The 21,600-nt window shown below is 36.8% G+C and overlaps 1 protein-coding gene across 3 annotated transcripts in view; it reads right to left on the bottom strand.

Annotated features, from left to right (window-relative positions):
* Nucleotides 1-21,600, bottom strand: part of TBC1D12 (TBC1 domain family member 12) — a 42,244-nt gene that overhangs the window by 8,188 nt on the left and 12,456 nt on the right. For 2 of the 3 annotated variants that reach the window (XM_035330729.1, XM_035330727.1), the window contains exons 2-8: nt 18,704-18,827; nt 11,426-11,482; nt 5,990-6,105; nt 3,809-3,891; nt 2,270-2,387; nt 1,863-1,969; nt 1,208-1,288 (exon numbers count right to left, since the gene is read on the bottom strand). In XM_035330729.1, the coding sequence (XP_035186620.1) occupies nt 1,208-1,288; nt 1,863-1,969; nt 2,270-2,387; nt 3,809-3,891; nt 5,990-6,105; nt 11,426-11,482; nt 18,704-18,827 (686 nt within the window). The remainder of the gene's footprint in view (nt 1-1,207; nt 1,289-1,862; nt 1,970-2,269; nt 2,388-3,808; nt 3,892-5,989; nt 6,106-11,425; nt 11,483-18,703; nt 18,828-21,600) is intronic. The other variant, XM_035330728.1, reaches the window with a different exon arrangement.

Raw genomic sequence — 21,600 nt, 5'->3', positions numbered from 1 at the left:
TACTCTGTATATTAGTAATAAAAATGAATTGTCTCATTATGTCAAGAAGCCAGAAGTACTTCACCTACAAAGTCAAGCATTTTACTTTCAAAGTGTTTTTCTCATGTCCCACTTTTATTAGAAGTAACCAAAATGCACAGTAAGATTTCACTTGTTTCCCAAACTGACCAGTTATGAGCTGCAGAAGTTACGTTACTCCTGAGCGCTCACAGATCTCATTAGACTCATTTTTTGCATCATTAGGACCATCATAGGTCCTTTAGGTCATAGGTCATTTTCAAGGACAAGCATATTTGAAGTCATATACACACAATTTACTTATTTTATAAACCACTCTTCTCAGACAAGTTTCAGATGAATCACAGAGGTAATCTAAGGAAGATCCAAAAATTTACTGTCAAAGTAGCCAGAAGTTCAGGACTGGCTATGGCAAGTACAAATAAAAGAAAATACTGCATATCAGTGGCATTTTCTCCCCCAAAATAGAGAACATCTCAAAAAATATATACACATTTCATAGGAGCTAGCACTGACAATGTCACATAAGACAGCATTACAAAAAGCTGTAAACATGAGAAGTTAGTACATGTGACACTGATGTATTCATCATTAAAAACCCATTGGTGATGCTATTTTTAACAGAAAAAATACCTACAGGAAATAGTAATATGCCACTGATAAAACTCCATTGTATATACAAGTGTGCTAAAAGGCCCATTTAATAGATATGGGAGGAAAGACCATCTGGGCAGCCCACATGGGACCCAAAAACTGTAATAAATTATACATTCATCACCTTTTAGTTCCACAGTGAAAATGGACAGGTTTTTTTTTTCCTCCCCTTTCCCCAATTGTGGGAGGAAAACCAACATAATAACCTAAGCAGAGCTAAGCAACAACACATGCTGCAATTTAGTTTTGTTTCATCTAAAATTTTCCTAAGTATAGTTTTAGAACTTCAGGACTTCAGAGAAACATTCATTTTAAAGTGAACTAGCATGTACAATACTTTAATGTATCTTTATTGATGCAGAAAATACTGTTAAGGTCCTCACTGACTTGTTATAAGACAGACATATAAGTAATGAATAACCTTTTAACAGACTTTTAACAAGTATTCCTGGTGCTGCAATTGCAGCTAAACTCATGAGATTTAACATGTTTGTAAAAATAAATAGGAAGCTGTCTAGGATTCAGAAGATCTCACCTTCTACGTCATTCTCAGAACTTGTCTCACTGAAGCTTTTCCATCGTTCCTTAGCTCTAGATAAGAAAATTTCATAGAGTTCTGCAACAAAACAAAACAGACTTAAGAGAAGAAAAGCACCCCTGAAAGACAAAAGCATGCTAGGTATTTTTGGCTTTGTTTTTCTTGCTTAGTTTCATCTTACCATGAAGGGAAAGAGGAGGGTTTTTGCTTTTGCTTGGTTACTACTAACTACTTGCATACAGTTTTATAGTGTGCACTGTATTATGGCTTCTGTGGCAAACATTCCAATTACAGGAAGAAAATCATGCCTTAAAATCATCCAGATTTTTACCTCATGAATGTTAGAACAATTCCAGTTCAAACTGGGATTTCATTGGTTATGAAATAAAGCAGTTTCCCTTTCCAATCCCTCCCCCGAAAGTGCAATTACAAATTCTCAAATTCCAACATCAACATTAAATTGTGGTGGGCATCTGCACCTAAACTCTTACAAGACTTATGTTTTATAAGCAGATTTTAAACTTTATTTTTCTAAGTTACCAGGCTATGACTGTCTAATTAAAAATATAGAGAATCACCTGCTTCTAAGCAAATACATTAAGTTTCAACCAAGAGAATTTTCCACTAATACGTATAATCTGTTAAGGCATACCAGGAGTGATATTTAACTCGTTTCCCACAGCTAGACTCCAAACCTTCCCACGTACACTTGGTGGTAATCCCTGCCACCACAGCTCTCGAACTCTTCGGGTAGCACGCCTAGAATAGGGATGCAGGAGGGGAGAGGGAAAAGCAAGCATATATTACATATCTTGTTTTTATGAAATTACTGGGCAACGTACAAGCAAAATAACATACTATTTCCCAAATTAAAATTCAGGGATCTCTGCTTATGTTAAATCCCCATTAAAAGAACAAAAACTTAAAGCTCCCAGAAAGCACATTTCATGTTGCTCTGTAATGACCTCTTACTAAAAAGAACTTCTAAGTACGGTTCCTCTGGTTCCAGAGGAGAAACAAGCTACACTTGCTTCATTTACAAAACAAAACTTCACTTACATGCCTTCCCAGTTAGGTAGTATTTCATTGACCCAAATCACCATAGCACTAGCAATATTGTCTTCTTGCTTAAAACGCTCTCTCATTATTTTTTTCCTTTTATGTGCTTCTTTAATTTCTGTTAAGCAAAACACATCAAAAAATCTGTTAGTATACATAAATTGTTAGATAAATCATTCAACTTATCCAATTATTTTGATTGAATCTAAAAGATCAAGGGTAAACTACATTTGCACATGAAGTAGCCAGCACTGTTTCTGAAAACTGTAGGTAAATATCAAAGTAATTCTATAGAAAAGCTAGGCATTATAAAAATAAGTGAGATAAAAACATAACGGTTATCACATGTTCCACTCTGAAAAATTACAATTACAAAAATCAATACAGCTACAACAGATGTTGAACTCTAAGATATTTCTATGTCCGATGTGCCCAGGTTGTGTTTTGCTTCAACTACCAAATATGAAGGTAACGTCCACTGAGTAGATCTATTCAGTAAGGATTAGCTGACTCACACCACTCTTCAGAACAATTACAAAGAAGTAAAGCAGGAGTATTTTGTTAGAAATAGATTGTCTGTAGGTGACTCTTTATTAAAATAGCTAAAAAAGATTTGCCATCAATGAAAAATCATTCTGAAATTGCAAGATGTTTTCTATTTCTGTGTGCATCAAATACATCAAAAAGTAAACTTGCCATCCCTAGTAAACTGATAGGGCTGAACAACTTCTTTAAGGTGTATGTTGTGTTGTTTTTTTTTTTTTTTTTAGCTTTGTGTGTAGCAGTGGTTAATTTAATGAATACTAGGGCACACATACTAAAACATTACACACGTTGGTCTTTCAAAAGTGCAGTTGGAGAACATGGCCAGCAGATCACGTTACAAGATTTCACTCCTGTAGCATGCATATGTTGTCATATGGCTTGGATTTCTTGTAACATCTTTCAGAGTAAGCTGCTACAGATCTATACAGTGGCTCAATGAGTTCAGAAGCTTATATCCGATTTACAACAGCCCAAGTAAAACATGCAGCATGAACTCTTAAAATAGCTTATTGCCTGAATACTAGTCATGAGAATACAGAAGTCCTTTCAAACTATTCACTGATTGACACAGCACCAAACGCTACAGATGCATTTAATTTAAAAAGTAGATCTAGTGGGAGTAGAAAGGTTCACTCATAGCTGATTGGTAAAACAAGGTTTTCATCTGTCTTCACACTGTAACTGATATCAAATTCCTGGAAAAAAATAATCTTTAAGCAGTAGCTGATCACATTACACAAGTAGTTTAAAAAAAGTCAAGTTTCTGCTTAAAAATTAAGGAAAGTTACATTGCTTTCTAAACCCAGTTACATTCAACGTGCTAGAACAGGAAACAAATTGAGAATTGTTTGATTTTAAGTTGTGTGTACATGTGTACCAGAAAATACCCTAAATATTAAATTAGGTTGTTCTCTACTTACCAGCATGCAAGCCAGAACTTATTTTTGCTGTACAGTTAAATACAGTTATAGCAGTTACTTGCAGTTAACATACCTCGTTTCTTTGCCTCTGCCACCATTTCATCATATTCTTGTCGGTGGCGTAAAGCCTCCTCCACTGATTTGGCAGGAAGATTTCTGAAAATAAGTTGTTCCTGAATTCAATACACACAGTGACATTCTGAACCATTTCAAAACAAGTTTTAGTTTGGCTTCTCTGTAAGGTGAGCTCTGGGGTTGTCACACTATCAGTGTTTCAGTAACTGCAGTGGAAGACTGCTACTTATGCACAACTACCAGATCTTCACTGCTTCTGTTCATTTCCTATAGCGTACCCCAGGGCATGACCAGAACACAAGAAAATAGCATGCTATCTTATATCACTGTGACATGGCCAAGATCTCCAATTCTCCATCTTTTTTCCTTTCAATTTACATTAAACCACTGCCAGAAAAGTTTTTCTTACTCATCTCTCACCAGTCTCTGAAGTTATTTTATTTGTTGAACATCTGAAATGAAGTCCAAATGAAACTTGCATGAAGTGATAAAAGGGAAATACTGATATTCTTTATGAAATTGTTCTGATACATTTTTGTACATGCATATTTTAGTCATTAAATATACCTACATGTCAATTCATCATTTGTTCACACAAGAACTGTGATTATGTATTTTCAATAATATGTAAAGCTTTTTATTCATTACAGTTAGGCCCATAAAATTCACAATAGAAGACAGGTTTACCAAAGGAAGAAAAGATAGATCCCATTCATGTTGGACCTAAAGTTAAGGATGCTTGCTACAGAACTGGCTGTTAGCCAGCTTCAAATTTGTTTTTCCTTTTTTTTTTTGCTGCACAGTGATCCCCCCAATATGCAAATACACACTCCCTCCTGACCATGCAGGATCATTCCAGAACAAAACAGAACCCATTGTTTGGTCTCAATCTCTTACCCAATCTCTGTTCTGCTTTGGTTCAAAATAAGCAAGAGACAGTTCTGTTATTTTAACATGCAAAAAAAGTTCCCCTACTTTTATACAAGGAGAACAGATTGTTTTCTTAGGACTTCCAATGGAACTGAGAGTAGAATTTATTTTCAAGAATGACACTTGTGGCAATGTGCTACATTCTTGGGATAGCACTCAAATTTGAAACAAGTAGAAGTCATTCTTAAAAACATCTGTAAGTTTGTAAAATTGATATACTGTATGCCTTATTCCACCCAAACATTAAAGTAAATAACATTTACAAAATCTTACAGTAATCCACACCTTTGTTCAAGATATTTCTGTCTTAGCACTGAGTGAGGTTATACACCACTTGAGAGAATCTCCACGGAAACTCTTCAATGCTATATATCCTACTTTCCATTTCCTAATTGAAATGGATTAAAACAAACACTTAACAGTGCCACCACAAGTTTTCTCAAGGTGCCATTTGAAAGCTTTGATCTATTTGCTTTCTTCACAGCTTCTGTTCCTTGTCAGCAGGTCCTCTTTCCTTCAAATTGCTAAAGACAGCATAATAGCTGAACATACTGACCAATTTATTACTAATTTTTCATTACTATTATTTGTACTTAATGAAGTTTTTGTTGCATCTACAGGTGCTGTTTTGTTGCCTTCAACTGTAAATTTAAGAAGCCAAGGAAAAATAACAGGAACACAGGCAAAGAACTGTTTCAGTGAACTCTACCTTGGTACCAACAGATCAGTTAACATGGTACCTTCCTGTCATAAATGCTGAAAGCTCATTTTTTATTTCTTGGGTTTCAAAGGCAATTCTTTCCACTTTTGCAGTTACTTACCTAATACTGTTTCTTTGTTTTGTTAATACACTTCTCTGGTAAGCTATCTCCAAGTTCACGAAAGTGACAGCTGTAATTGTGAAGTCTTTCCTACTGGTCTAGGAAAGAAGTTTCCAGAATGGGGGAGTATACACAGGGAAGAAATCCCTACAAGTCTTCAGTAATTTTCCTGATTAAGGGTGCATACAACACTGTCAAAGTCAGCTGTGATACACAGCATATAACTGACCAGTAGTCCCATTATGGTAAGAAATAATTTCTCATATAGACTGTTGTATATTTGCAGGTTCTTCTGGAGGTACTTGTTAGTTTATTATCTGGGATGGAATAATACAGATACTTTTGTATACGAATTGTAAGATCTGGCTTATCAGAAACATATCTAACAAATTCAGTCACCATCACTTCCACAGAAGAATCATACTTACGCTGGTCGATCCTCCAGAATCAATGCAGTAGTTGAAAGTGGTTCAAATTCAATGTTTTTACGTCTTGCTGATGGGGGTGGAGGCTTACACATTCTTCCTGTCCGTGCTTCGTATTCCTAAACAACATTATTGATAAAAATTTAATTTTGACTTTCAGACTCCCTTCTAATTTGTAAGCATATTACTCGTAAAATAACTTAATGTTATATGTAAATGTTATTAAATAACTTAACACAAGGAGCTAGCATTACAAGATTGAATTTATTTACAGCAAGACAATGCAGTTTTCCAGAACTGCCAAACAAAAATGAGTGAGAAAACACTTTCTCGCATCAATTTAACATTTGAACTATTCTTGTTCAATATAACTACAAAGCATCCAAGGATCAGTTATAGTTAGGAAATCTGCATAATCTTCCCATACAAATTACTGAACAAACGCGTTTAAGTAATTTGTGAAGTTGAGAAAAAAAACACTAACCAAGAAAGCGTGCATTCCCATTTCTTTCAATTCTAGCCCCCCTTTGGATGTGGTACCCCCTCAAACTTCTGTAGTCTTTAGCAAGACCACTGAATCTTTGTTACCAAAACTACCTACTCAATACAAATACAACAATATTTATCATTAGTCTGTTTCACATAATTTCACTCTCATAAGTTAAAACATACAATCTACTTAGAAATAGTTAAGAGTCTTTAATACAGAGATGATTCTGAAAAAGAAAGAATCCCATTCTGTTTTCCACAGAGCAACTCATCAAAACAGAAATATGATGCACTCTTTAGGAAAAAGGCTTGTCAGAGGCAGATGAAAGCCTTAAATCTTACACATATTGCCTCTTTTATAGGCTCTGTAAATAAAAGTTTACTGCCAAGTTACTGAGGAACACATTCTTAAAAGTTCAGCAAATATAAAGTTATCTGTGAGAGGACTTTCAACTTATTCCTAAAGGGTAGGCACAGAGGCTAGATACTCGTTTCTCTGCAATTCTTACACATGCTAGAATTCAGAGTATTAAGAGCTGAAAAATCACCTTCAAGAGAACAAGTTCAAGATACTTTAGTAATGTATTTTCAAAAAAAAAGTCACACAACTTTTGAAGATTAAGCACAGCCAAATGAGCTTGCAGAAGCTTTTTTTCCCCTCCTTCCCCTCAATACAGTTTGTTCTTGTACATCTGTCGCTTTAGTAACTGTTTAAGTAAATTCAGTCTCAGATATTTTTGTTAATCTTAGGTTGGTTAAGTCACCAGGAATAAAAATCGATCAGTTACTAGTTAGGTCATAAATCTTCTCTACAACCTGCTTACAAATGAACCTTACACCTAACAGAGCTTCTCATATGCATTAGTTCTCCCAGGGTCAGACAGAGGACTTTGCACATTCAGTGTTCATTGACAGCATTATAGAAACATAGCTGACAATTTTAAAGCTATTATTTAGCTTAAATATTCAGTGCACAGTTGGAATCCATGAATTTAAATGAGAAAATAGTTCTTACAAGTGACAACACAGCCTCAGATTTCTAGACAAGACACTGTTTGCCCAGTACTAAGGTCACTAAAATTTTCTGTTCAACAGCCTCCTTTATCCTACCCGTTTTAGTAATCTCTGACAGGACTTCTGCTCTTCCACATCAGGCATAATCCATGAAGTGGTCCAAAAATCTCAAAGTCACGTTAATCTCGCCTCAAGAGGAAGTTACCGTACCAATCAATCAGTGAGGCTGGATACTTCTGGGTATTGTCTAGTCCAGCCTCCCTGCCCAAAGCAGGGTTGTGTGGGGTCTTGTCCAGCCAGGTACTGAGTCTCCAACCTCTGTTTCTGAGTGTGAAGATTCCGCTCTTGCTAGAGTGAGGATACAGCACCCAGTATTCCCAAGTGGTTTCCCATCCAAGGGCTATCCAGGCCCACCCTGTTAACATGTTCACAGTGCATTATGTGCCACTATGCTATTCAGATCTCAGGAGTTATCCAGGCTTCTGACACCTTTCAGTTTCTAATCTGTGGGAGTCAGAAGAACAATAGCTTAATAGATAAGAAAAGGCAATTACACCTCCACAAAACAAAAGCTCAAGAATAGTTGGAAATATTCTCAATCCCCGAAGTCTTTAGCTAGCCTTCCAGCCATCTACCCAGCTATTAACCTCTGTCTCATGTCCTGCCCCACAGCAAATAACTTCTTTTTAGTGCCCTGGGAAGAGAGGCACAAGCCTATCTATTTCAACTAGAGAAGTTCTGTCACTTTTCTAAGAAAAGCCCAAGTGTGTATCTTGATGATAGCTGTGTGCTATCATCATTTATACATAGATTCACACTAAAATACGAATTATTTGTAAATGATTAAAGTTATTAGACAGCTTTTCTTTAATACATCTTTGTTCTAAACATTTCTAGGTGTCTGGCCAAGAACAATAGGATATATAAATTTCCTAAGACACATCTATTCCAGTCCTGAAGAGCAATTCCTAAGACAGCTTTCAATTGAAAACAATACGCAACCAATATGATTAGGCACATTCAAAGAAGCATCTTGAACTGGACATGCAGAAGCGTTAGAACTATAATTTACAGAAGCACAAGAAAAAATAGTAAACCCAAAATATATTGTATGAATATACATATTTAAAAGCCTAAAGTGTTTTTGTCCCACCTAAACCATAAGACACTGTGTGTACTCCTGGCATGATTTATACCTCAGGCTACCCTTGCATATTCTTGATTAGGAATGACAAGACCCCCTGGTCAGCACCCAGGCTGCATACTGAAGAACTAGGCCCAGACTGCTGGAGGACAGTAGCAGGGCAGCCTCAAACTCTTGGTTGAATTTCTGAGTTACACTTTCCAGTACTTTGTAAAAAGAGCAACAAAAATCAAGTTAATTTAGCAGTCAGAGGTGAGGAAACTCAGATGGTACCAACATTTTGGGCTTTTTAATTCCTACATATCTAATTTGTATGCAAGTTAAATAATAAGCACCAGGAAGACAGATACTAGAAATGAAGCCACTCTCACCTTTATTACAGACAACACATTTGAATGGTGCTAATGCCTCTGGCTGTCATACATGCTAAGAACTGATAAGCCATTCCCAAAGCAGAGAGGTAAAAAAAAGAAAATCTTCATAGGGATTTCCACAAAAGGCAGAACTCATTATCAGACTGTGCTTCTGGAAGTAAGGACACTTCACTTTAGAAAAAGTTTTTTTTTGTTGTTTTTTTTGTTTTGTTTTTCAGACTGTGAAAACTATAAGCATTACTAGAAAGAGTCCAAGCCAGCAAAGAAATAGCTTCAAGCTCAAACTGTCATGGCTGCACATTCCCCAAGAAGAAATATACTCTAAAAGTATCAGAAGACTTTTTTTGCTCTAGAAATCTATGCTCTATGAAACCTACATGAGGATTGGATTCAAGAGCCATCAGACGTGCATAGAACTCATTAACTTGTGCAACTAATATACGCATTTTTTCTGGAATATGCCTCTCACATTTTGTGTTACTAGACTTAAAGATTCCAATAGCCACTTGATGCAGGATCTAAAGTTCTTGGCACCGTCAGCTTGAGCTGGTGCAGATTTACACTTCATAACATGTGAGCAAGTACTCTTCCATAAAACGGTAAAAATTCAATTTAAAGCATTTGACAAGACAGGGGCTTAAGATGCAGGACACATCCCAGAGGGTAGAACTCTTGACAGCTAATATTCAAGAATTGAAGACCTTTTTACATAATAAAAATAACTTCAGAAGTGTCAGGTTTGGAAGTATAATCATGTTTTAGAAAATTTTGTTCCTAAAAATTCTTTATTGCAGCGTATCTGGCATTTATTACAAGTTACTAAACATTTCACAATCTCAAAGTAGATGAAAAATCTCAGCTTTAATAGAAAGTAAGAACTGTTATCTCCTTATTAATGCTGGAACTGCATCCTCTTATCTGCTAAGAATCATAAACCTGCAAACAGGCTAAAAGTATGTTTTTTTTCCTGAGGAAAAAGAGTCATGACAACATAAGACCACTTTGATATATGAACAGACTGGTATTTCCAGTATTAATTCCCACAGAAATACAGATAAGCCTGTTAACCTACAGACAGGTAGCAGGTATATAGGTCAGAACAAGACTTTTGCTTATAGAGCTGCCTTTGTGATTAGGATGAAGATCTCAAATTTCATTACTTTTTAAATAGTCTCTTAGGAGGGTACCCTGCATCATCCTAGTAAAATTGATACCAAATTTACGTAAGGAGAACTCCTGCTTAATGAATAAGGACTCACTCCTACACCCCACCCCCCCTCCCTCCCCCGCCCAAGTTAAGTGTTAAAATTAGTGCACTAGAACTGACTACAAGTTGCTTAAAACCAAAATGGTGATAACAGCAAGAACAGTCATCACTGAAAGATTCTGAGAATCATAAACTAGACTTTTGTTTTAGAACTTAAAAAGCCAAATGCCATCAGGACAGAGCATTCGTTCCTAACTTGCAGGTTATATAGGAAGAACCTATACTGAAACAGGAAGAAATGCTAATCTTCACACAGTAGGAGAGAACCACCAGATATACACAAATGCATTTCTAGGTCAGCCTTCTGAAGTAATGTCATCTGTCTCCCATCTTTACTTTTTTTCCTCAATTGATTTTTTCACAGTTTGCATCAAGTTTCATCTCTTGTTGTTTACAAAAAAACATGAAGCCATGGGCTTCTGGGCCCAATGAAGAAGTGATGAGAGTGCCTGGACCTTGTAACGTGAACCACAGGCATCACATATCCACTAGCAGTCACATTACTGCTCTGTTTCACAAAGCCAGAGTAACAGATACACAGAATGAAAAAAGTGAACTTGTACTATTCCAGTTAACAAAGGGTATAGGACCAATTTCAAAAGCATACCAGTAACAGCAAAAGGAAGACATAACAGCCTATAACACAGGAGTTTCAATAGCTGCACTTCCAGTGCAGCTTTTCTATATTTCCAGTTTTATATTGGAAAGAATTATTAAAATCATCTAGGATTCTGAACTGCCACTGTTAATAGCTTGTGTGACTTAGAGATAGGAAAAACACGATTCTAGGATATCAGTTTTCCAAGCTAACATAAGGTGTTACAAAAATATTACAAATTAAGCCATTTTAACAACTTTTACCATTAAACAAACAGGCACAGCAAACATAGGTAGTACTAAAGTTGACAGCAATTTACCTCCTGCTATTCAAGAACATGCACTATGTTAATAAACAATAACATTCTATCACTTTGTTAGTGAGATTCACGTGTGAAACTTTTTTTTACTAATGGTATCTAATGAGTTGATGGTTAGTGCCATAAAATATTCATGCTACTGTGAAAATGTGATGTTTGTTCTATTTTTAATGAGTACTACATTGTCCCATGCATGGCATTGAATACGACTAGAAAAAACATTAAATTCCATACCCCTGTGTTTATTAGACTGAGAGCAGATATTGACGCAAGACTGCCAGAACTGTCATCCTAATGAGAAAAACAGAAGCAAAGCCTTAGTGAATAAATGAAGGAAAAGACCATTATAATATAGCAACATGCAAGCCAAAGTTTAAATTCAAACTGAGTATAAACATCTATATGTGAAGAATCAGATGCAGCTGTTCCTCCTCTTTCTACAGGGCTCAAAGTACACAAAAATGCATACAAAGACTTTACACTTGACCAAGACGTGTATAGACTCCCACTGGAGTATTTTTCTATTTTAAGTGAAGTTCTTTACTTTCTACAATCAGCACCTTTTCCCAAGGTGACATCTTTTTCCGTAGTACTTTTCTCAAGTGAAGGACAAAACATGTTGTTTGATATACTGTTCCTCCCTAGACCATACCACCCATAAATATTATGGATGTTTAAATGCTACCCTTGGCAGGGGCACTGTGAGAAAGAAAAGCACAAAACATCATCTAGGCTGACACTCCAAAAATGAATCATGAAGACTTCGCTTTCCTTCAACTTCTTAGACTGCATTTCATGCCCAACTGGATCCTCACCTATAAACTCATTAGCTTTATAGGATTTCTACATCAGTCATTTGGGTTTTTCTATTTAGCATGAGAGCGCAGATTTCACTAAACTGCACCATTGGGCCTTTACACCCCCACCTTCCCCCTGCCATATCATGGCTAGTATTGCTAAACTGAAAGCTCCAAAGTGAGCTACAGCCTCACAGATGAGCTGATGAGAGCCAGAATACAGGGGCAAGGCTGTAAAACAGTCACTTGTATTACACAGGACAGATATAGGACTCTAAATAACAATTTTGAAACCATAGCATATTTGATTCGGGTGATCTGGCAAAAGCATGCCCAGCTACGGGTATTCATTCTAGGCTAAACTCAATTTTCTAATAGAAAAACCCAAGCTTAAAAAGAGTGCCTAAAAATAGACAGCTGTTCCTTGTAAGCATTATATTACAGTACCAGAAAGAAATAAGTTCTTTATTATGATCTCAGTGTTATTTCTGAACATCTGTCCTGTTCTTATACCCTACATATCCCAGACAAAAAGAAAACACACACAAAACCCCCACAAATTTCAATGGATTTCCTCTCCCTTGCCACATTGTCTCCTTTTCAGTACTGAAAAGCCATACCAGCTTCAGAAAAATAAAGCTTTTATAAAAGAAAGAAACAAAAGTGTACATGAAAGACACCACCTTCACCACTTGAAAGGATCGTTTTGCTAATTTCTATTATTTTGGAATTTGATATAGCCTGCCTGAATGATGACTTTACTATCAGTGTACCTCAAGCTCACCAGCACATCTGCTTACCTTGCAAAATCTCAATTCTTAGGAGGAGAAAAAAAAAAAGTTTTTGTTTTAAATTTGTGTCATCCTTTGCTAAAGAAATTGGAGGCCCCAGTAGAGGGTGAGACATCCTGTCAAAAAAACAGAACCAAAAGTTCTCCCTGACAACCTTTCCTTGTCAAAAAAGCTGGGTCTTTTAGCAGGAGCTGGATGTCCTTTATGCAAACAAGGAAAGGCATTTGTCTCACTGAGGTCCTACCAGCTTCATTACTATTTTATTGACAACATAATCAACATAATCATTGCCCAAGCCTAAAATACTGGGGAAGGTCTTTGAAACTTTTAAACACAAGTGTCTTACCTGTAGCACAGCATTTCACTGACTACATGTATGACTCTGGAAAGATGACAGACATTTCTTGAGAAGCTGACCACTCCTGTGCCTGCAAAGGGCATCACAGCCTTTTCACTGCTACCAGACAAACTGTTTCAAGTGTTACATGTTTCTAGCAAGACTTAACACCACTTTTATTGTCTGTCCTGTTTTCAAGGCAGTTTGTAACTAATGTATTTCTACACCTATGTATCTGCTAAGCAGGGAGAGTTCTTAACCTCTTTCTTTCCAGCAGTATGTGCTGGAAACGAGCCAGCATGACCTCTATCTAGATAAGAATCTGCTTAAGAAACTCTCATGGAAAAATTTCTAGCACTGCATTTACCTGCTTCTTTCAGATATTCAGTTTTTAGATTTGTTGACAAACATACACTGTTGTCACATACACTTTTTAAGCATTAAGAGCTTAATGCAGTTTAAATGGAAGCCACAAAGACTAGAGCGATGAGTTACTATTTCAAGTCAGAAAGCCTGGGCTGTATGAAGACTGCTTAAAAATGCCTGTGCTGCTCCGAGGGGAACCTCAGACGATTCTTGTCCTTGGGAGACCAAGGGAGTTCTACTGACAGAGTGCAATTTCACCATTAGATTTCAGGAGATAATGACATTGGAAAAATATGCAAGTGAAGACAGTTTATTAGCTCTCAAGTACAGTATTTTTAATTATTTTAAGATATCTAAGCAACCTAAAAGTAGTATTTTCAGATGTAAAGTTATGAGTGACCCAGTCATCTAAATCAGAGTTAGTATTCAACTGTCTAAAATTAAAGCCTTCCATCTTGTATACAAGGTAGAAAAGCTTTTGGAAAAGATGATTATACTTCACTTCTGAAAAATCAATTAAATCCAAGTCACCGCAAGCTTCTCTGTTGTGTCAGATTTGAATAGAACATCCTCCCCTCTTCCCCCCCCCCCCGCCATTCATTTAAGGCTGGGCTGTCACCGGCAATACTTTGTTAAAACTGTTGATAAAGTGACTTACTTCACTTCTGTGTGTCTTGAGAGAGAAACATTAACATGTTTTGAGTTTACTTTAATTTGGACATATGAGAAACAAAATCACACAACTTTATGTGAATTAATAAAAATATTTGAGAGTGCTTTAATAAAAACAAGAGCTTAACTACATGACCTGATATACAGAATCATTTTGATCATGAATACAAACATCTTTTCTATAGCCATAAGAACAGAAAATTGAGTTTGCTTTTTAAGCAAAACTTGCACTTCAGTCAGTACACACCACCCCACAAATCATTTTCTGCCTTAAACGTTGCTGTATTAAAGTACTTCAGCAGTGTAATTTAAAGCAGATTTCTGTACAGACTGAAAAGAATTTACCCAGCTGATCATTAGTGACCACATACTTCTCATAATGGCCACTTTTATTAGCTGCAGTTCATGAAAAAAGGCACACTTCCTAAAAGCATCACATGCATTTGGCATTTGCAATCCTAAGGAGCTGCTATTTTCCCTTTTTAAAAAACAGCGAAGGAAGGAAGCCCAGAGGAGGGAGATGTCCAGCAAAAAAAAAAAAAAAAAAAAAGAGTTGGCCTCAATCACATCCTGCCTGGGCAGCTCTAAATCCAAGGAGAGCCGGGCGTGCCAGCAGCTGCGAGCTGGGAGATGCAGCTGCCAAGAACTTTCAACCTCTGACCCAGTTTGAGCATCTCGCCCAAAGCATGCTGATGGCAGCACAGCTGCGAGGGACTCTGCCATCTCCCGAAACAGACAAGCCCTGCAGCTTGCTGCAGGCAGGGTATCTATCATCTTCTACATATGCTATGAAACTTGCAGAGAAATTTACAGTCATATTCATTAGGCAGTCTCTGAAGGCAGAACTGGCTAGCACACCATTGTCTGAGAAATGTCTGAAATGGTATCCCAAACTAAGTTCCAAGATTTCCTGGGAAGTTATTCAAGATACTAGAATCACTACCCAACTTCTTTGCAGAGGCATACATAGCAATATCTAGTTGATAGACAGTGAGCGTGAGCCATAAATGCTCATTTCAATGTTACTATCTATTTCCTTTATCATCCTCACCAAAACAGATAACAAAGGAGGCTCCTACCAGTCAAGGATGGAACGATGGAAATTTAAGACTAACATTAAAAAGGCTCATTACTTATCAAGCAGCAGCACATTGAGCAAAATATTCAAACTTAAATATTTAAAGTTCAATATTTTCAAAGGTTGAAAGAATTCTGATGCATTAAGCTTTATTTAAATAAATACTCACAATATTGATTTTTTTTAAAAAAAAACAGAAATGTAGTCTTAATCAGAGTTTCTTACTGAAATTTTCAACTTTCCTGAAAGCAAAACAATTACTATCACATAGCACTTCTGCAGTACCACAAGCTATAGCTTAAGGGGCTCACAGTAGATTCCCAGAGAGGACCATCTGCCCTCTGACAAAGCACTGTCACACCACTCACGGAAGAAGTGATGCTAGATGAGCTGGAGGAGGTAGACCAAAGACCTTAACCCATACAGGAGAATAACGCAAACGAATGCTGAGTTTATTCAAAAGATTTCAAGTAGGGTGAGCCAAGCTAAAATATCCAGATCGAACTGACCCATAACAAAGTATTTATTTTACCTGTCTTCTCTATCTCTTCACTCAGAGAGGCATGGATAGGCATCTGGGACATAGAAAACTACTTCTCCCCTTCCCAAGTGTTTTTACAAGCCTAAGCAGCATGCATGTTAAAGTACTGACAGCATACACATTCTAAAAAAAACAAAAACACCCAAAACAACAAACAACATACACAAACCGAAGAATTTTAGGTTAACTTTGTCTTATAATGGCACGTGGGCTCTACCACCTTTTGGTACACAAGGATGCATTTTTGTTTCTTGTTTTATGAATAGGAAAATCCTTTGATATTGCCAGAAAGCTCTGATATAAGCATTACCCTTAACCAGAAGGCTCTCCTTTTATGAATTAAGATTTTCCTGTCATGATTTAATTTTCCTGCAAAAGGCCTTCTTAGGACCTCACCTCGCATCTGAGGGATACTGACTCATTACTCATTCTCCTTAACCAAAGGTTTAGTCACACCCCCTCAAAGCCAGCCACTAGCATCAGTAAAGTCAATGAGCTTTGTGTTCAACCACAGAGAATGCCATAGCTGTGCAGGAACTGCAAGAATTTTTGCTATAAATAAACAATCATAAAATCCCTTCCAGACAGCTTACCTAAAGCTTAAACCCATTCTACTTGAATGGCCTTATATTACAAACTTACTTTACACAGGCTGGTAATCAGTCAGCAGCCACTGTTCTGACTACAGATCTCTTAAAAAAAAACTTGGAAAATAAGTCTGTTATTTTAGTTTAGCTCACACTTGAACCCGTGACTTCAATTTAGGAAGTTAATACAGGAGCCTACAGAGGCACTGAAGGGGGGTTGCTTCACCTATATTCCTTTCAGTCGCATCTCCTTAATAGTGAGGAATTTAATCTAGGGATCTCAATCAGCCATTCAAAAGTGCAGATTCTATTTTCCACTGCTCTTCAATAGTGAAACGTGCTTATATTCATTTTAGCCCACTGCCAGATCAGCAAATCTGAATGGTTTTGAGGAAAAAAAAAGCTTTTCTTCAACAGCATGCACAAGAAGCTATATTGTTGATTTTATACACACATGTAAGACATTTGATATAAGTGAAATATGAAGACATGGAGTCACCTCTCAATTTAAGAATCAAGTTCTCAGGTATTGTAGACTTAACTCTGTGCAGAATACACACCAATTTGCACCCCCCTTTCGTAAGGGGGAATTTTAGACCTTGATGCTTTATGTGATGACCATGCATGGTTTGTTGAAATTAGAAGCTAAAAATATTAGACATTGACACATGACTCAAGATTATATAAATCCAACACTGATCCTAATCTGGCAACCATTATAACTCAAACCACATGACTAATCTTGAGGACCAACTCAATCATGTTTAAGGACAATACACTTCTAAGATTTTCTGCCACTTCAGAAAAGTTAAAAAGAATGGAAATACTATACTTCAGAAGGAAACCAGTAACTAAGAAACAACAGGATAAGAAAGTAAATATTTCTGCTGATTATGACGTGTCTGTTGAACAAACATCTTCATTACTAGAAAATGGGAAGCAGATGACTGGTAAGCATTGTGCATATTCTCCATTAGGATAGATGAAACATCTGGATTTTTTGCACAGTATTTTCATAGCACAAGACCAACAGCATCTGCAAGTAAACTATGAACACATGCCCTCTCTCTCCCGCCCAAAATAGAAAAACATCTCAGTAAGTAGTATTTGAAAGTGTTGAAAAAGCATCCATTTTAATTCAGAGTAAACAGCACTTGCTGCAATCTCATCATTTCCTTATTTTCCTACATTTCATTGTGTGACAACTCCCATTACATTTATGCCCTTCAAAAAGAACCTCTCATTTTTCACTTTAGTTGCTCCCAAAAGGCCCTCTTCACCATGAAACTTTCTAGAAGATGGCTGAACACTGCTTCATTCACAGCCATTTGCACCTGCCAAACACATCAGCTCACATGGAATTTAAGAGAGGAGGAAGCAAGAGCAGCTCAAGAGATTCAAGTTACTGTTTTCACCAGCACAAGGGACATTCATATTTCTTAGGCCAATAAATCTTTCAACTTTCGTATTGTACGTTAATATTAGAAATATTACTGATTACTCATCTTTAAAGACTGAGGTCTTTTTAATATATATAATTATTTCAGCAAATCAAAGACATAGACCACAGGAATGAATATTTAGTAGTGATACAGCGGTACAACTTGTTATTAGGGGTCAGAAAATTGAATCACTTTTCTGTAGCACCCCAGTAAATCCCAAATAAATTCAACTTACTCTGCTACAACTATTCTGAAACAAAAATACCCAAGTAAGCTTAAAAACTTAAATGAAAGATTACATGTTCCAGAGTTCTATGCAGTTTGTCACCAGTTACCAATGTAGCAAGTCTTACAGGTCAGAAACAAGGACTACAGCAAAGTGAATTAGATCCAAAAAAAATCAGTTTTGTAACACTGCAATAGTCAAGAATGCTTTAAGAGGATACATTTTACTAAATCAATACCTAGCCTGAAGAAAAACTGAATATACAAGCATACCTATGGTTTTGTTGCACAAACCAGGCACAAGTAACTCAGAACTGAACCTCAAAGGAAGACTAGAATATTTTGCAATCACTCTACCACAAAAAATATTTAACATGTTAAATGATGCAACATTTTATGGAAAATTAATAGAAGTGCTACTGTTTTGATCTAAACAACTTGAACAGTTTTTGAATACATATCAACATTTCACTAGCACCGAGATGTACGGAGGAACATAATAGATAGTCATAAAATTCAAACTCTTTTCTCAGTAGCTCTATCCTTTAGAGACTGCCTTGTAAGAGTCTTCTTCCCAGAAGACTCTATGGCCATATAGTAGTGATGTGGAGATAACTGCAATACTTATGCGTTAACTCCTACAAGTTTTATGTCTAGACTTGTGATGTTTACTCACCTGCTGAATTATTTTGGAATCTTTCGGAAGGTTTTCCCTGGGGGGGACTTTTCCAAACAACTTCCAACCAGGAGCACTTTGGACAGCAGGTTTGAGTTCCTTCGTCCTTTTAGTGAAAAAGTTTCTGAAAAAGAAGAGGGTTTTCTTTTTGTTTATTGTAAGCACATCACATTTGTACCCACTTATAGCTTAAACTGATTTCACCATTGCAGAGATTTACTGCTCAGCAAACACAACATGCTACCTTAGTTTTCTCTTTAAAGTAATTAATTTGAAGTGAAGCAGCTTTCATTACAGGTGCTTTGATGTTAATATATTTGTACTTAACATTCAGTTTTACTTTGGAATTCCAAGGTACTCTGGGCAAAAGTAATACTGAACACTTTCTAAAGTTTAAGTTAAGAGCATTCAGCAGCTCTGACTTTTGTTTGGAGTTTACCAAGCTATTTAGAGATTGAAAAGAAAACAGCTGGAAGTCTCTGTGCAACATACAGATTTAAAAAAGAAATGGAGAACTACTTTTTCCGCTAACATTTTCCGCAAACTTTGTTAAACATTTTCAAAAGTTGAAGATCTAGAAAAACAGGGAACACACACAAAGCTTCAGTTTCACAGATATCCTTTGCCAGTCCCTAAAGCAATTACACTTAGGCAGATGACTGCATTGCTTCACAGAAAGCCATCAGTCAAAAGTTCATATGAGCAACCTTATTTTTTCCCCTCCTCTGTTTGAGGTCCTCCTCCAAGATTCTTCTTGATATGCTTTATCTAGCTTATTCTGCATGTCTCTTTATCTTTTGTTTTCTTCTACCCACTGCTTTCTAAAATACTTGCCTGCTGTTTCAGGCCTCTAACAGTGGTTTTAACTCAGTTTGTTAAGCACACAATATTTTGTTCATTTGTTCAGAAGCATGTAAAGTTACCATTTTTCAAAAACTCAGCCAAGAGGCTCTTAAATACGTTCAAGTTAAATTCAACCTCATTTAAGAAGTTAACCCACAGCAGGACAAGAGTTGACTTCTGACTAAACAATAAACAGGATCAGTCTGAACACAAATACACGCCCTACGTTATCACTGCAAAGCACTACAAAAGCTCTAGAGGACATCCTGCTCCACAGGGCTACTAAAAAGCTGGTCGAGTGCTCAAAGGATCATCAGGAAAACAAGCCAAAGTATTCTGTAGGCCAACAAGACACTAAATAGCATGCTACAGCCTTATCTTGAAATCCAAACTACTACAGTGGCTGAATTTGGTCTTAACTAGAGATGATGCTTGTCTGAAATGCAAGTGCGCAAGACGACACAACCTGAAGCACTATTTTTGAAATACGAAATAGCTCACACATCCCAGCTTCTGCAACAGTGATACTGTTCAGTCCCTGCACATAGTATCGGATACTGCCAGCATTACCCAACAGCTCAGCCTCACTGCTCCTAGCTCTTGTAGAAGCTGGAAGATGTAAGCCTTAACACTGATGACAATTTATCACTGTATCAAAGCTGGTTTTTGATTAACCAGGAAGCTAGTAGATTTAAAATGAAAATGTGTAAACATACAGAAGGTTGTCACTAATATTTCTATACAAAAGGTTAAGGCATGCTTGTGGCTCTTGAGACTTGATTTTAAGAAAAAACAACCATAACATTAAGACAAGCTTTACAGAACAGTCCTCACCACAATAAATCTTGGGCTTTTTTTTTTAAAAAAAAAAATACATTCATTGGTTTACTGAATTAAGCAAAGGCTTGTTTCGCTTTTTATGAATGCACAAGTGAAAAGATACAATTGTATTTAGAGCCAGACTTTCATTGAAGTCTGCTTCTTCTGAAGGCAAAAAAGCTGATCAAGCTTTGTATCATTTGTCAGAATAAGCCTCCCATAGGAATTCTAATCCAAGAGTAATTAATGAGAGGTTTACAAATAAGCTTTGCTTAACTTAGGATGGAAGGACACTTTTAATACATTGTTTTGGCAGCTAACAGTATCACATCTGATGTGCTGTTGACAACAGTAAAGCCTTACAAAAGCCCCGTTTAATGAACAGCATCTGTGAACGCTTACAAATTGCATTCACTGAATTGCAGGAAGTGTACTAGATTTGATATATTTGTTGCTGCTTAGAATATTCATGAGCTTCACTGATCCCAGAAAAAAAAGTCAACCAGAAATTAGCAATTCGTAATGAATCTCAAAATCCATTTGAAAACTTCAAACCCCCTTTGAAAATAAATCTACACTTTAGAACTGAGCGATGCTTTGCTGGAAAGGGAGAGAGGCATTAAATTAGCTCACTACATCATGCTCTAGTTTACAAAAGCCCAGTGAACATCGCAAGTTTTTCTCCCTTCTAGTTTTATGGGACCACAATGTAGTGCACAGAAACACTCTCAAGCAATCCTCTGAAAAACACTGCAGCAGGTGCACTGAAGAGCATGGAAAGTAACAGAAACATGAAAAGCCACAGAAAAAAAAAATCATTACTATCACCTACCAAGAAATCTATGCTTAGCATTGTTTGGACTACACTAAACAAAACCCACAGGTTCTCACAATCACACGGCTAAAACACCCAAAGTGACAGCAATACAGGGAAGTTCTTCCTTCCCAAATAATGCTGCTGCAAGTGCTCCTGCCTGTGCCCACTGCACTTTGTGCCAGAGCTCCTGTACCAACGGGATGCTAACGCAGAGATGCTCCCACACGTGGCATTCATGTCATGTTCTAATAATGTAATTGCTTGCTTCCACAATACTTTTCTCTTTCAAGTCATTTTTCTTGCTAAGTTAAAGCTGGTGAAGTCTGAATGCAGACCGAATGTCATTTTGCTACAGTTCTTTCAAAATCACACAGGCTTATCTTCCCTCTCTACAACTCTGTGTGCCATTAATAACAGG

This window comes from Oxyura jamaicensis, chromosome 6 (assembly GCF_011077185.1).
Source record: "Oxyura jamaicensis isolate SHBP4307 breed ruddy duck chromosome 6, BPBGC_Ojam_1.0, whole genome shotgun sequence".
Taxonomy (NCBI): domain Eukaryota; kingdom Metazoa; phylum Chordata; class Aves; order Anseriformes; family Anatidae; genus Oxyura; species Oxyura jamaicensis.
This window is presented reverse-complemented; position numbering and strand designations above follow the sequence as displayed.